The following is a 14,854-nucleotide window of genomic DNA, read 5'->3' on the forward strand; positions in this document are numbered from 1 at the left end:
TTACCTTTTTGGACTCAAGTTAAGTTTCAATTTGGAAAAACCCTCAAAAATCCCATTTCATGGGATGCGGGGATGAATTTGACATGTTGAAGCTCAAGGGCCCTGTGCTGGCAGTCACAGTGAGGACTGATGGGCTGCACGGCCCACGGGGATAGGCTCAGAGGCAGCCAGTGAGGACAGGCCGTCTTCTTGGGACAGTCTGATGCTATAACGTCAGTCACGCGTGTACAGTTTTAAAACAGCCAAGCCTAAGGCAAGTTCTTCGTACCACCGAGAAAGATGCACATCCTGAAAACCTGCTTAAGCACAGAATTGCCCACTGAACAGCCCGGCTGGCCTGGGCCACATGCTGACATAGCCTTTTGCTTCTCCCACTTAAGTTTGCCAACCATTTCATATCAAAATAATAGCAAATTTAGAACCTCACCCAACCAGGAACCTGGTGCAGGAAATGAGTAAATCTCAAGGTGGGAGGAGCTGCAGCCCGAGCTGCCCAACCAGCTTGCCTGCCAGCAGCAGGGCCCTGCCTGACTGGTCTCAGGGCCTTGCTCCAAGGCCTGAGGGTCCACAGTTCTAGAAGGTTCCCAGGGGCCAGAAGCGCAAGTGAGAGGCAACATCCCCATCATTGCTCAGGGGCAGACCAAACCTGCGTTCTGTGCCGTGCGACTGTCGCCGCAGTGAGCCCACAGAGGGGACAACAGGAGGAGGCCTCATGAGTACCACCCCTGCTCGCTCTTTCTCCTACAGTCACAAAAGCCCGGGGCTTGGCTAACAGGGAGCACTACCGGCCAGCATGCACAGTACAACTAAAGCCACGTACGATATATTTTAAATGTTTTATTTAATGCTGAAAAATTTACCCTGGGGGACAGAAGGATGTAAAAAGAAAGGAAAAGGCACCGTAATTAAGTCCTTGGAAATGATGAGGGTCTTTTTTTCTTTTGTCTTTCAAATAACTTCACTTTAATGTAACTGCAAGCCTGAACATTGTGGGAGGTCAACAGTCTCTTGGGAGCTATGGGGGCAAGAGAGGCAGGATGAGCGCCAGGAAGAACAAGAGCGCTGGGGTCTGCAGTCACCCTGGCCCTAGAGCGGGGCCGTGGCCAGGAGAAGCAGCACTGAGCAGCAGGAAGACAGATGACAGACTTAAGTTCCCGGAAGGAAGGCACTGTGTCCATCTACAGAAGCGGGGCCCCTGAGGAGAGAGCAGGGGTAGGCAGAAGCTGGGCGGTTCAAGAGCAGGACCCAGAGAAGCCCCGTGGGGCCTCGCCTGCTCATGCAGAGCCTGCTGTGGGTGCAGCCCTGTCCAGCCTGGCCAGTCTGCAGAGTGCTGGGGGCCACCTGCAGTAGGACACTTAGCCTGGCTAGCACGGTTAAGATCGGAGTTTCTATGAAAAAGGTTATTGCAACCACCATGAGAATTCTGGAGGAAATGGACTGCAGAACTCAAGAGCCCTCCACTATGAGTTCTTCCAAGTAAATGGGGTGCTTAGTACTGCAAGTACAAGAGCAAGGAGCAGCACCCCAAAGGCTGGCTCAGAGTTCTGGCACCCACACTAGTCCTCCCAGCTCCTCCAGAGCACCCCTCCCCACACACCAGGGAGTCTGTTGGGGGGGGATCCTGTGCTGGCCCTGAGGTGAACCCACAGGCTCCGCCGCTCTGCTACCCCCCAAAGAGGCCAGGGGCGTTTCCAGGCTCTGGCATCACAAGCGCGACTCTGGCTGCAGGGGTCAAGGGGAAGCTCCTTTGGACATTGTGTTCCACCTACTCTTCCTCTAAAGCTCCCAAGGAAACTTCATGTGGTTCTCCAGCCTCACTTCCCACCTGCCCCACCCTGGCCCCCATGTAAAGTGCCGCGTGCTGGGGCTGTGCTGGGGTGTCCGCGGGGTTGGCAGTGGGCCCCCCAAGGGCGTCCCCGGCAGCCAGCTAGAGGTCACATCACAGGGCCAAGCTGGTGGCTGGCGGGCCCAGCAGAAAGCTGCTCCTTTCCCCCACAGCCCAAGAGTTGCGTACCAAAGGGAAGACACAAAAGGAAATGACCCAATCTCATAATATTCCCCAAACTGAACATGGAAAGGCAAATCGTCATCTGGAGGTGTGACTTTAGGACTAAGTTAAAATATACATGTGTCGGCTTCCCCCATGATCCGGCATAAAATCGTTACTATTGCTTCTTTCAGAGGACCATGAGCAGAATTTATAGCCTAAAAGAAAGGAACTCAATCTGCTTAAAAAAGAGCACCTCCTCCCCCTCCCACACCCCCAGTCCTCTAGGCTCCCCGCAGAGCCACGGGCTTTCAGGAGGCCTCCCTGGATATCCACCCGCTCTCCGTGAGGAAGTTTAAAATCCTTTTCTTTAGGACTTTGTCCAAGTAGCTCGGAAGGCGGCTTTTGGAAGGTATGCCCTGCCGCTTCTGGAGGTGGTCCTTGATGATGATGGTCTTCACGGTCACGTAGCGCGCTGGGCTCAGGTTCAAGGAGCTGCAGAGCACCTTCTCGCGGTCCGACAGCAGCTCAAAGCCCGGCAGGTGCTCGATGGCCGCGAACTCGCCGTCCCTGCCGTCCTCCTTGCCCCGCCGGGCTCCGGCCGCACTCTTGTTCTCCTTCCTCTTCTCACGCTTGTGGCGCGCCGCCTCATACTCCGCCGACTCCTCCAGCTTGGTGATGCCGTTGCGCCGGTAACGCTGCAGCTCGCGGATCTTGGCGCGCAGCATCTTCTCCTTGTGCATGCCCTCGAACAGGTCGTCAAACTCCTTGCATGACATGAACTGGTAGAGCGGGCGCAGCTTGAGCCGCAGCTCCTTCTCCTCCTTTGTGACCTTGCGCTTGGCCGGCCGCTCCTTGTCCTTCTTGTCCTTGCCCAGGAAGGCAGGCACTAGGTTGTAGTCACGCGCGATGTTCTTGCGCCGCTGCCTCTCCCGCAGCTTGCGCACGTACATGTCCACGTGCGCGCGCTTGAGCTCGATCTCCACGTCCTCATCGTCGTAGTTGACCGAGAGCCCGCTGATGAGCGTCTCGGCATCCTGGTCGTACTCGATCTCGTAGTCGTCACGCAGCGGCATGTAGCCCAGCTGCTGCTGCTCAGCCACCGAGATGTCTAGGGGAGGCAAGGGGGTGGTGAGGCTGGGGGACAGGGGCCCTCCGCCGGGGCACGTGTGGTCGGTCACCCGGTTGGGGATGGTGTCGGGGATGCAGGCTCTCCCCAAGTTGCCGTGGATGTACATGCTTACGTAATGCTCCATCACCTCCTGCGGCGTGCGGGAAGCTCCCACGTGCGCGGCCATGTCCTCCTGCAACAACAGGGACCACAGGTTAAAACGCAGGTCGGCGTGGCGCACGTGCCCACTTCCAGCCTGTGTCACCCCAGCCCCCAAGGAGCCCCAGGCAGTGTTCTCTTTGCAGCCAGGCTCAGCACGGGGCTACAGACACTAAACGGGCAGAAGGGGTACGAAGGAGGCGCCACCTGCCAGCACGCTGACACCGGGCCCACATCACCCCTTGGACTCCGCTCTCCTGGGGCCCACCTATGGTGCCCTCCTGGCCACACATCAAACCCTGCACTCTGGGCGGGGTCAGGGAGCACCCCAGCTGCCCCGCCTCTTCCCAGGCCCACCAGGGCTCCCCAACCACAGCTCCCCGCACAAGACGGACCCTGCTGTATGGTGCTGCCTGCCTCCAGGAACCAAAAGGACCCAGCCCCTGGGAGTGCAGGGGGGTGGCAGCCTATCCCCTTCCTGAGTGATGGTGCCAGGGACCAGCTGTGCCTTTTCAAGGGGCGGGGCATCACTGGTGACAGGCTCCACAGTTAGGTAGCTGGAATCTGCCATGGGCTGTGAGCACACATGCCTGTAGGAGGTGACCTATGAACACGAGGGTTATTAATGAGAGGAAATTATACAACTCCCCCAATCTTTTCCTTCTGCCAAGAGGCCTCTTCCTTAGTCAACCGCTAAAGCCACTTCACAAAGGAGCTGCCCAAAATGCGCACTCATTCACTGGCAGCCGCTCAGCCCCTGCCTCCAGCCTCTACTCACCCTGCACCCGGCTTTGCCGTTCTAGCAGCCGCCAGGGCCCAACGCCACTGCTCTGTGTCCTTGCCCCTTAGGCCTGTGAGATCAGGTTGGTCTCTGCAGCCCCAAAGGCCAAACTGGACCCCCAGAAACCAGCCAGTCCACTCGGGTTGAGGACTGAGGACACACCGGGCACCATGGGAGGGAAGCGCTCCTGGGAGGGAAAAGAACCTGTGTGGGGCCTGAGTCCCAAGGGCAGGGCTCCAAGGCAGGGAAGATTAGAATAAACACCAGATTCTGGTCTTTTGGGGAAGAACTGTGTCCATGATTAACTTCTTTAAAATGTTACTGTTTGCATCAAATCTGTTTGTATTTTCCCAGGGACCATTAACCTCACCCCACCCCAAAAAAAGAACCCCCCCAAAAAACCAAGTCACAACCATCCCAAGCATCTATGGCCACCACCATATGACCAAGTTAGTCACTTCCCATCTCTGGGCCTTGGGTTCCTTCCAGTAAGGAGACAGGAGTCAGCCCTAGCACCCACCCTGCACCTGCCACGGGCACTGTGGACAGAGTGCCCAGAGGCTTAGCGCCCCTGTGAGGGGCCCAGCTCAGGTCCTGCTCAGAGGGGCGAGCTAGCCAGTGGGCATTCTTCCACCCTGATGAGCTACACCAGAAGAATACCAGCCCTGACAGCTGCCCGTTCAGGAGGGAAACACAGCCTCACAAGGCTGTCCAGACAGCAGAAATGCCCATATGCTCCCGGTCCAAGATTCCAGGGCCCAGCCGCACAGCCAGAGGTTGTACGGGCCCAGGGTCTTCACCATCCCTCACCACAGCCTCAGTGAGGGCCTGCAGCCACTACAAATTTCCGAATCCAGCATCCAGGGAGCCTCCTGGGTGAGGAGGAACCCCTTCAGCAGAGGCTCGGGGAATCTGGGCCACACATCCAAGCTCACCCGGTTGGAAGTCAGGCCCCAGGCCTTGCCTGGCCCAGTGAGACCTGCGCAGCGGGCTACCCAGCCAGCATCCAGAAGCACCAGCTGCCCCCCTAGCAAAAGTCCCCTCAGCCTGAAACTCAGCAATCTGCCTTTCAAAAATGAGTGGATGGCAGAGCCCCTGTGTTTCAGAGAAAACAGAAATCCTGAAAAACAGAAAGATTCTGAGTAGTCAAGTTGACTAACTTGACCAAACCAAGGTGTGTTACTGGTTAGAGGTTCTTGCCATCAACTCTGACACCGTGGGAGCGAGAGCAGGGGATGGAAACCACAGAGGGCCTTGAAAGCTCTGGGCCGGAGCAGGGCCATACAAGACCTCCTGTCCCCAGCTAGTGTCCCCTCTCACACGCCCAGCAGCTGGCAACACAACACAGAATGTGTGTGCGCATGCCACTGCTGTCATCCAAAGGGCTGGAGGAACCTGGGGCAGAGGGGCTGGGGAGGGAGCCACTCCACTGGACACCGGCTTCCGGCCTGACCATTGTCATCCTCAAGAACACTGTGTCCAATTCTAAGTGATAAGGAGAAATCCCACAGTGGGGAGGAGGGAGAGTCTGAAGAGTGACCCTGTCCCACGCTGTCCCACGGCCCAGCCCAGGCATCTCAGCCTCAGCACCAGAGTACAGCAGCCAGACCCGAATTACGGAATATTCTACAAAACACCAGCCAGCACCCCTCCAGCGCGTCACAGTCACGAGACAAGCAAAGAACCGTGACCTGAAGAGACCCATCAGCGACATCACTGGGGTGTCCTGGGTGGGACCCCAGGCCGGTCTGTGCATGAGTGAGTGGCTCTGAGCCAAGGTCAGCACCCTGCTTTCTGGAGCCACACCACACCTCTGCGAAATGACGCTATTTCGGGAGGGTTATGAGAGGAACATACGTGGGAACTCCACATACTATTGTTTTACTTTTTTGGGTAAATTGAAAATAAAAGTTATTTTTAAAAAATAAAATTAAATTAGTTTTTCTTTTTTTAGAGAGAGAGAAAGAGGGAGAGTGGGGTGGGGGAGAGACAGTGAGGAGAGAGAGGCTCTCAAGCCAACTGCACGCTGAGCATAGAGCCCGGCGCAGGGCTCGACCTCACGGACCTGAGATCACGGCAACCTGAGCCAAAATCAAGAATCGAACTTCAGGGCACCTGGGTTGCTCAGTGAGTTAGGCCTCTGCCTTCGGCTCAGGTCATGATCTCAGGGTCCTGGGATTGAGCCCCGCATCGGACTCTCTGCTCAGCGGGGAGACTGCTTCCCTCTCTCTCTCTGCCTGTCTCTCTGCCTGCTTGTGATCTCTCTCTCTCTGTCAAATAAATAAAATCTTAAAAAAAAAAAAAAATAATTGAATACTTCACCAACTAAGCCCACCCACGAGCTGCCAAAAAGTAAAGATAAATTCTGCCTCGCAATTTTGTTTAGCGGTATAAGATTGACATCCAAACATTAGAAAAGAAAACACAGAGCGTTCAAGAGAAGGCTGTTCCATCACATGGGAAAGCTGCCCTGTCCACGGTGGGTGCGGTGTGGATCTGTGGTCACAGGCCCGTGACAAGGGCAACGTGCACTCTCCTGGGGCCCTGGGCCAGCCAAGGAGCAGGCCAGCTGGCCATGTGGGCACTTTGGATGCACAGACCCTCTTCACGTCGAGGCAGACTCTGGCTCTTGGACAGACTCAGGTGATGAGTACTTAAAAAGCCAGGAACCAAAATCAGAGTGGCTAGCACCTTGTCACCAGGAGCCCAGGAATCTGTCACCTATCACCCTTACCCGCTGCCCGACAACCTCAAAGGCCATGGCCAACACTACACTGGCCATCAGCTGCTGCTGAGAGAGAATCCTGCCCCTGGGCCGCCGTGTTTGTTTCATGACCATCGAGAAAGGCCCAGGAAAACACACAAAACCCTCATTTCTCAAAGCCCTGGAAACAGGAAGATCACAAGAGAATTGTCTGCACGGGAGAGATGACACAGCTCTGGTTCTAAACAGAATCCACAGAGAGCAGACAGGTTCCATGGTACTAGGTGACAGTGAGGAACACACTTTACAAGTGTGTTTATGACTAAAAACAGCAGGAGCTGCAGGAGCTGCAGCACCCCACCCCACGCTGGCACCTGCCCGCCACACTGTCCTCTCTCGTCCGCACACGTCAACTGTCACGTGAAACCTGCCCACCTCCCACGAGGGGCACAAGTGTGCTGTCACTGCCCTGGTGTCACCTGCAACAGCTGCTGAGCACATGATCAAGGTCAAAGTTTCCATTTAATCTAGATGATGGATGGATGGAGGAACGGACAGACGCACGGATGGGCAGGCAGAAGCAACAAAAGTGGGTCTGGGGGGACAGACCTGGAGTACAGACAACTCAAGTACACCTACAACTGAACAAGGGACAAGAGTGTACCCTGCAGCTGGTGTTCCCTGACACAGGGCAGCACAGGGGTGAGGAGCCCATAGTCAGTAGAGACAGAATCCCAGGTTCTGCCCCTTCATCCTCACTAAGAAAAGGATACCCACCCCTGGAAAAAGGTAAGGCTAGATATGCTGCTTCCTCAGAGTCCTTAGAGAAATGAAGGAAAACACACTTCTAGGACACTGAATGGCCCTCAAGTCTACAGTCCAAGGTCACCAGACTCCCCCCCAGGGTGCTGGCTCTCAGGGACAGGAAGTGAGCGCCCTAGTGAGTCAGGACTCCACAGCCTTCTGTGGTGGTCTGGCCTCCTTCCGGCCTTCCCATGGCTCACAGAGAGGCCTCCAGCCCGGGAGCAGGGACGGGAAGGGGAGGGCAGTCAGAGCAACCATCGTCAGCGTCAGCCGCCCCCCACCCCGCCCCTGTGCCGTGTCCTCCTTTCCCCTGGAATGGATGCCGCCCACTGCTCTGTGCACACATCCCCCCGACAGGTGCAAGCCCGCGAGGTCACTCCCACCGATGACAAACCTCCAAAGGCTCCTATCAGGGAGTCCACTACAGCTCCCACCAGACTGGCCCATGATCGAGGGGAAACTGAAAACCTCGGGACGACTAAGGCTTTCCCTTAGAGCTAAACTCTTCCATTTAAAGGACAGTTCTTCATTCCCAGATGATGTCGTTCTTGTTTGGAGAGTACTAAGATAGTCTTTTCTTTCTGGAAAATGGTGAGAGAGACTTAATCGGATAGGATATTAATATCCTTATTTGGCAGACTTGAAGTCAGCAACTCCGAGTTACATTAGCCTTTGATACACCGTTTCAACAGCACTAGTCTCCAAAGTCTGAGCATGTGGGAGGCCTGACCTGTCAGGGGTCCATGACACGGAGTCTCAAACCCCTGTCTGGCTCCTGCCGGACCCCACACAACCCGCCCCGCCATCCAGGCCAGCGGCCCCAAACCCTTGCCGGATGCTCTCTTTCTCTGTGTGCACAGGCTTGGGTCCCAGACCTGGCTGGGGTGCAGGTTGTAGCTCAACCACCCCCAGACTACAATCCTCATCCTCTCCCCTCCTGCTTCTGGGCCTGTGGTCCCTCCCCTCTCAGGGACAACATAAGGCCTGTCACAGTGACAGGTAAGCGCTTCAGCATGTAGCATCTGGTGTGGTCTCCCAGAGGCCCCCGGGGCTCCTGCAGCAGACAGTCCTGCTCCGGGGCACACGGCCCTATCACCACGGGGCCTCTGGCGGGGTGCTGGCTCAGTACACACCGCGGGGAGACCTCTGCAGTCAAACGCTTCCAGACCCTTTAAACGGCAGAACAGGGCCAGACCATGGCCCCATGCCTATGACACCTTGGCTGGGCCAGTCCACCTCCAGCCTCTGCGGCCCACGGCCAAACCAGCTCCTCCCCCAGAACTTGGGTGGCCTTCACCTTCCCCGAGAGCACCAAACACCACCCCAGGAGGTGGAAAGAGCCCCAGGCCTGGGCTCTTTCCTCCCCAGCACTGGGGATCCAGACTCCGAGGCAGGGCTGCCTTCTTCCTCAAGGGACAGAAGCAGCCCGAAGGCCCAGCTCACAAACCTGGGGCACCCCGGGGGAGCAGACTGTGCAGGCAGAGCCACCTAGGGAGCAGAGTCCCCAGGAGCAGCAGGAAGGAGCAAAGGCCTGCACAGGGCCAGGGAAGGACGAAGGGCCAATGGATTAGCTTTCACCTAAGGGACAAGGAGGGACTGCTCAGGCCCAGAGGAAAGAGGAGGGAAAGCCCATACAGCGGGATACCTGTCTGCTCCTCCTGAGCTGGATACGTGCACCCGCGAGCCCAGTGTCACTTCACCCTTTGCTGGCCTGGCCACCCAGGGCCTCCGCTCCCAGCTGACCATGGCTTTGGGTGTGGTTCGGGCCTGCCTGCTCCAGCCCCTTTCAGTCATTCTCCAAGGAAACAGAAGGACTGCCTGCCTCGCAGGGGCCGGAAGTATGGGGCACTCGCCAGTCTGGAGCGAAAGCTGCCACCACCCCCAGCACGGCCCCCTCTCCCGCAGACAAGCTGGTGGTCGGTGCCACCGCCCACATCAGAGGCAGAGGACTAACAGCGGCTTGTCATCTATCCTTACAAGATCCCAGCTATTCCAGGAACCCTATTTCCCTTGGCCCCTGCTCCTGTTCACTGATTCATGCACATGGAAAGTTCCGCAGGCCTCAGTTCCAGGTGCCCTGTCCTCCTGTCTCCACTCAAGAGAACTAAGCAGCCTCCACAGCTGTGACCGGCCTTCAAGGGGACGGAGACTTCCGGATCAAGTAAACCTGAGAGCAAGCCTCACAGAGGGCTAACAGCAGCGCACAACCTCAAAACATAACCAGGTAACTCTGCCCTGCCACAAGGTAGTGATCTAAAAGGATGACAAGGGGCACCTGGGGGGTTCAGTGGTTCAGAAGCCTCTGCCTTCAGCTCAGGTCATGATCTCAAGGTCCTAGGATCGAGCCCCGCATCGGGCTCTCCGCTCATCAAGGAGCCTGCTTCCCCCTCTCTCTCTGCCTGCCTCTCTGCCTACTTCTGATATTTCTCTGTCAAATAAATAAATAAAATCTTTAAAAAAATTAAAATTAAAATAAATAAAAGGATGACAAGTGTGGACTTCAAGAGAGGTCTGCACACCTACATTCACTGCGGAGGACCCCTGGCAGCCAACAGCAGGAGCGGCCCAGGCGCCTGACCAATCAGATGGGCAGTGGGATGGCCATCAACCTTACACTCACAGGACACAGTGACGCCCGCTACATGAACGAACCTCAAGAGGGTTACGCGGAGGGACCTGAACTAGTCATAAAAGGACAAATGTTGCAGCGTTTTTCTCTACGAGGTCCCCAGAGTAGTCGAATTCATAGAGATGGAAAGCAGAATAGTGGGTGTCCAGAGCTGGGGTGGGGGAAGCCGGGAGGTGTTACGTAACAGGCAGTTTCTGTCTGTGATGGGAAAGTTCTGGAGATGGACGGTGGTGATGTCACCCAATGACATGAACGTACTTAATGTCACTGAACTGGGCACTTAAAGATGGCTAAAACCAGGGGCACCCGGCTGGCTCGGTCAGCGGAGCCTGCAACTCGATCTCGGGTTGTGGGTATGAACCCCCAGCCCACAGGCATCACCCAAGTTGTTAAAAATGCAAATTCTATCCCGACCCCAGAGGGGACCTACAGAGCCCGGAGGGGGTGCTGGGCATGTGTGTGTGTGTTTTAAGATTTTATTTATTTATTTGACAGAGAGAGATCACAAGTAGGCAGAGGCAGGCAAGAGAGAGGAGGAAGCAGACTCCCCGCCAAGCAGAGAGCCCGATGCAGGGCTCAATCCCAGGACCCTGGGATCATGACCTGAGCCGAAGGCAGAGGCTTTAACACACTGAGCCACCAAGGCGCCCCAGAGCATGTGTGTTTTAGCAAGCCCTCCAGGGTGTTCCAGAACCACTGCCCTGTAGACCCCATCACTTCTGGCAGCTTTCTCCACCCAGGCTCCTCCCTCAGCCTCTCCATCCACAAACGTAAGTAGGAACCCACCGAAAGGATGCTCAAGGGACGGGCTTACCCATTCCCATCAACACACACAGGCCTCTGCCTCGGTGAGGTGACTGTTCCCGCGGTTCCCCAATGTGGCCCCATGGGCCACACCGGAACTCACTCCAACAACATCTATTTCCAGACCCCCCCCCATACAGATGCCAGTTCAGGAGATCTGGGGGCCCCTGGGATTCCCGGACCCCACGGAATCCAGGACTCTGCCCGTGCTCAGTGAGGTTCAGGGCATGGAGTCGGAATACCTGGGTCAGCTTCCAGCTCTGCCACATTCCTTCATTAGCCACAGCGGCTTCCAGCAAGATTGTGTCTGCTGACTCGGAACACAACTAGCACCCACCACAAAACCGGCTGCTTCGAGGCTCTGGAAGCCCCTGGTGACAGCAGTCTGGCTCGCCAACCACCGGCCCCTTCCCCGCTGTCGCATTCCCAGGCACCTTCCCACACACCCTTGAAGGCCGGGGCCCAGTGTCCAAGCCTAGCTACACAGCTCGCCCCCAAGCCCCCCAGCGTCACAGCGAGCACCCCACAGCCAGGACGAATGGGAGCAACAGCGCCAGACTTCAGAAGCAGCCTCCCCCCCAACAGGTTGGTCGCCATCACCCCACCCCTTCAATCCCACACAAAGCAGTGCCACTAGGAGGTGACAGATCACATGTGCCATCTGAAAAATGACAGCGACCGGCCTCACCTTCAACTGCATCGCTTCCACTGATGTGTGTGCTGCCACTCCCCACACTGCAGCCCAGCCCACGACACCAAGCTCCCACCCTCCCCGGGTCCTCTCCCTGCTTCCCGCTGAGCCAGGTCAAGACCCTGCCCCTCCAAGCAGCTCTGCAGGCCAGCCATGCCTTTAGCCGCAGCCCTAAGCTCCTAGCCCCTGCCCTGCAGCACTTAATGCTCTTATACCCAGAGGTTAAGGCCCAGACTCTGCAGTCAGCGGGGCCTGCATCTGAGCCCTGGCTTCACCATGAGAAAAGCCGAGGCAGCCCCCACAAGCATCTGAAACCCTCTGACTCGCTGTTCTGCAGCTGTACACTGCAGACCCAGCCCTGGAGCTGTGGGGAGGAGCCCAAGATCAGGTGTGCACTCCATCCAAGCTGGCACAGGCGGGATGGAGCATACATGGGGCACATCCCTTCTGCACACACAGCCATGGAGTCTGCTCAGAAGGACGCTGCACGTCTCGGAGCTGCGGAAAGCCTCAGGTAAAGCACGGGTAAGTCTAGTGGGCAGAGCAGGTGGCCCGAGAGACACTAGTGCCTGCAGCCTGGCCACGCACCAGGCGTGGTTAGGATGCAAAATCCCTGCCCCCATCCCGCCCCCACAAGGGGTTCGGCAGGAAGAGGACCCTGGGCGCCCCTCCTCCTGCGGCTTTGTCTCCCGTAACAGCTGAGACCGCTGGCTGCTTGGAGCAGGAATCTGCATGGGAACAAGCTGCCCAGGTAATTCCTGGGCACACGCCAGCTTCTAAAGCACTGCTTTAGAGAACAGCCCGCTTCCTGCCCCCATGCTTCCTCCAACACACTTCAGGTGGCCTGGTCCTTGTGTGTCCCCACCCAGTGTGGCGGAGAAGGCAATGCACACTAGGAAGCAGCACTGCCCAGAGCACAGACTCGGACATCAAACTCTAGCTCAAATCCAGCTGCACAGAGCTGCTGGGAGAGATCCCGGGAAACAAAGTCCTCAGCAGAGTGCCTAGCACTCAGCAAGGCTCGGGGTCCACCTCGGCTATTTTTAGCAATGGCTGTGTAGATAAGTGCTCTGGGAATGGAGTGGAGAGGGGAGAAGTCTCTTGGAGCACTGACATGGAAGCAGAAAGACCAGTCACGACCCAGGATCTGGAGGAAGAGTGCTCTGAGCAGTAGAAATAAAAAATGGTTGAGGGGGTAGCAGCTGAGATCCCCTTTGGCCATGATATTGAAACTAAGTAGGCCTGGAAGCCACTGGAGGCTGACGACATACTGCATGTCTGCAAAGATCACTCTGATGATGGCGTACGGAATGGGCTGGAGGGCACAAGCATGAAGCAGGAAGACCAGCTGGGAGGCCCCAGAGGTGGTCAAGGCAAGAGATAAGCACCAGCCTGGACTAAGGTTGCAACCAGTGGTTAGATTCTAAAAATATGTTGGACATGCAGCTGCGGCTGGACTGGACCTGCAAGGACCAAGGACCAAGTTCCAGCCGCCCGAGGAACAGAGTGAGGTGGTAGGAGATCTGGGTCACAGAGGGTCAAGATGTCCACGAGATAAACAGGGAGGAGGTCCCTCAGCAGCTCACCGTCAACTCACTGAAACTTAGGCAAGAGGTCCTGGCTCAGACCCAAAGGATGAGAACACTTTAAGACCCTTGAAGACAGTGAGAAGCCTTTCCCTCCTACAAAGTCCTTTGGCAGAGAGCAGAGGCTCAGTGCACATTATTGCACTTCAAGAAAAAATGACGTTTTCGGAGGATGGTGATCACCATGTTGACACTTAGGTGAGACTCTGGGGAGCAGTGCATCTTTAAGGAGTAAGGATTCCCTGGGATGCACCATGGGTGTTGGTCCCTGAAGGCTGGCTCACTTTTTTGAAAGGAAATCAGGCCAGGTTTGGGAATGAGGGGAGAAGCCCAGGAGAAGTGTACTGCCGGAGAAATGGCAGCAAGATGTAATACTGGTTCAGGGAAGTAGGAGGACCTCATGTAGAAGGGTATAGAAAGGTGGGGGAGCTGGGGTCACGCGCCCCCTCCCTGCTTCCCAGGATGCCTGCAGGTGGACAGAAGCTCTTGGCAGAGACGGCCCAGAATCCAGCCAGAGACCTTTCTAACAGGGAGGAAAGCTTCCTGCTCCCCAGTGGAAAGAGAGCTCCCCAGAGGCTGTCCAGAGCAGAGCACCCAATCTCCCCCGAAGGGCCCTCAAGCCTAAAGGGACCCTGGCTCTCACCTTCTCCACTCAGCTCAGTCTCCACACAACCCTTCTGATAAGAGCAAGAGCCCAGGACCAACGCCTCCGGGTCTGTGCTCCTTTGTTCAGTACTTACCCAGCACTCCTCACACCGCGTCCTGGGCCTTGCGGGGACCCCACGACAAACAGGCCCCTGCCAGGGGACCCAGGGCACAAGAGCTCAGAGCCCACCGGGCCGCATACAAAGCCAAGTGCAGGGGGACGGTGGAGTGCCTGGAGGGCGGGGGGGAAGCCTGTCTGGCCTTCAGCACCCCTGTGCCCCCGGCAGAGCCAAGTCGTTCCTTAGGGCGCCTCTGTCAAGTCTGCGGACCTGCCACCGTCCAGCAAGGCCACTCGGGCTCAGCGCGCTCCTGCCCAAAGCGCCTGCACTCGGCAAACACCATACAACGGCTCCTGAGGCCGGGACGAGGGCCCTGGGGGCGCCGAGCCGCAGCCCCGAGCCCCACCTGGCTACTTCCCAGCTGTGTGCCCTTGGGCACATCGCTCCAGCTCGCGGAGCCCACTCGGCGCGGAACCCACCCGGCGCCGACCGCACCAGCCTCCCCGCCGCCGCCCGCCTCCCCGCCGCCGCGGGCCCGGGACGAGCAGGTGCGCGTCGAGCCGGCCGCTCACCCAGTTTCCGAAGCCGAACTGCTCGATGGCATCCAGCAGCAGCTGCTCCTCGCGGCTGGTCCAGCCGCCCTCGGCCTCGGGCCCCCACAGCGTGAAGCGCCCGCCGTCCACCAGCTGGTAGCCGTGATAGCGCCGGTGGTGGCCGATCTCGGCGCCGGCCGAGAAGCACTCGGGGCACAGCTCGATGTCCTGGCACTCGGTGCAGCGGAAGCGCAGCGGGCTCACCTCGGCCAGGCAGTAAACGCAGTACTTCTTACCGAGCTCCGCCATCTTCCCCCGCCCGCCGCCCGCGCCCGCGCCCGCCGTCAGCGCGCCGCCGCCC

General features: G+C 57.5%; 1 protein-coding gene across 1 annotated transcript; it reads right to left on the bottom strand.

Moving 5' to 3' along the window:
• Positions 1–817: 817 nt before the first annotated feature.
• On the bottom strand, positions 818–14,848 carry TADA2B (transcriptional adaptor 2B). Its single transcript, XM_059380354.1, has 2 exons — positions 14,533–14,848; positions 818–3,291 (listed from the first exon to the last, which is right to left on the bottom strand). Exons 1-2 carry the CDS (start codon positions 14,800–14,802, stop codon positions 2,299–2,301), a joined length of 1,263 nt encoding a protein of 420 aa, XP_059236337.1. The 5' UTR covers positions 14,803–14,848; the 3' UTR covers positions 818–2,298.
• Between the last annotated feature and the right edge of the window lie 6 nt (positions 14,849–14,854).

The sequence above is a fragment of the Mustela nigripes genome, chromosome 1, assembly GCF_022355385.1.
Source record: "Mustela nigripes isolate SB6536 chromosome 1, MUSNIG.SB6536, whole genome shotgun sequence".
NCBI lineage: Eukaryota > Metazoa > Chordata > Mammalia > Carnivora > Mustelidae > Mustela > Mustela nigripes.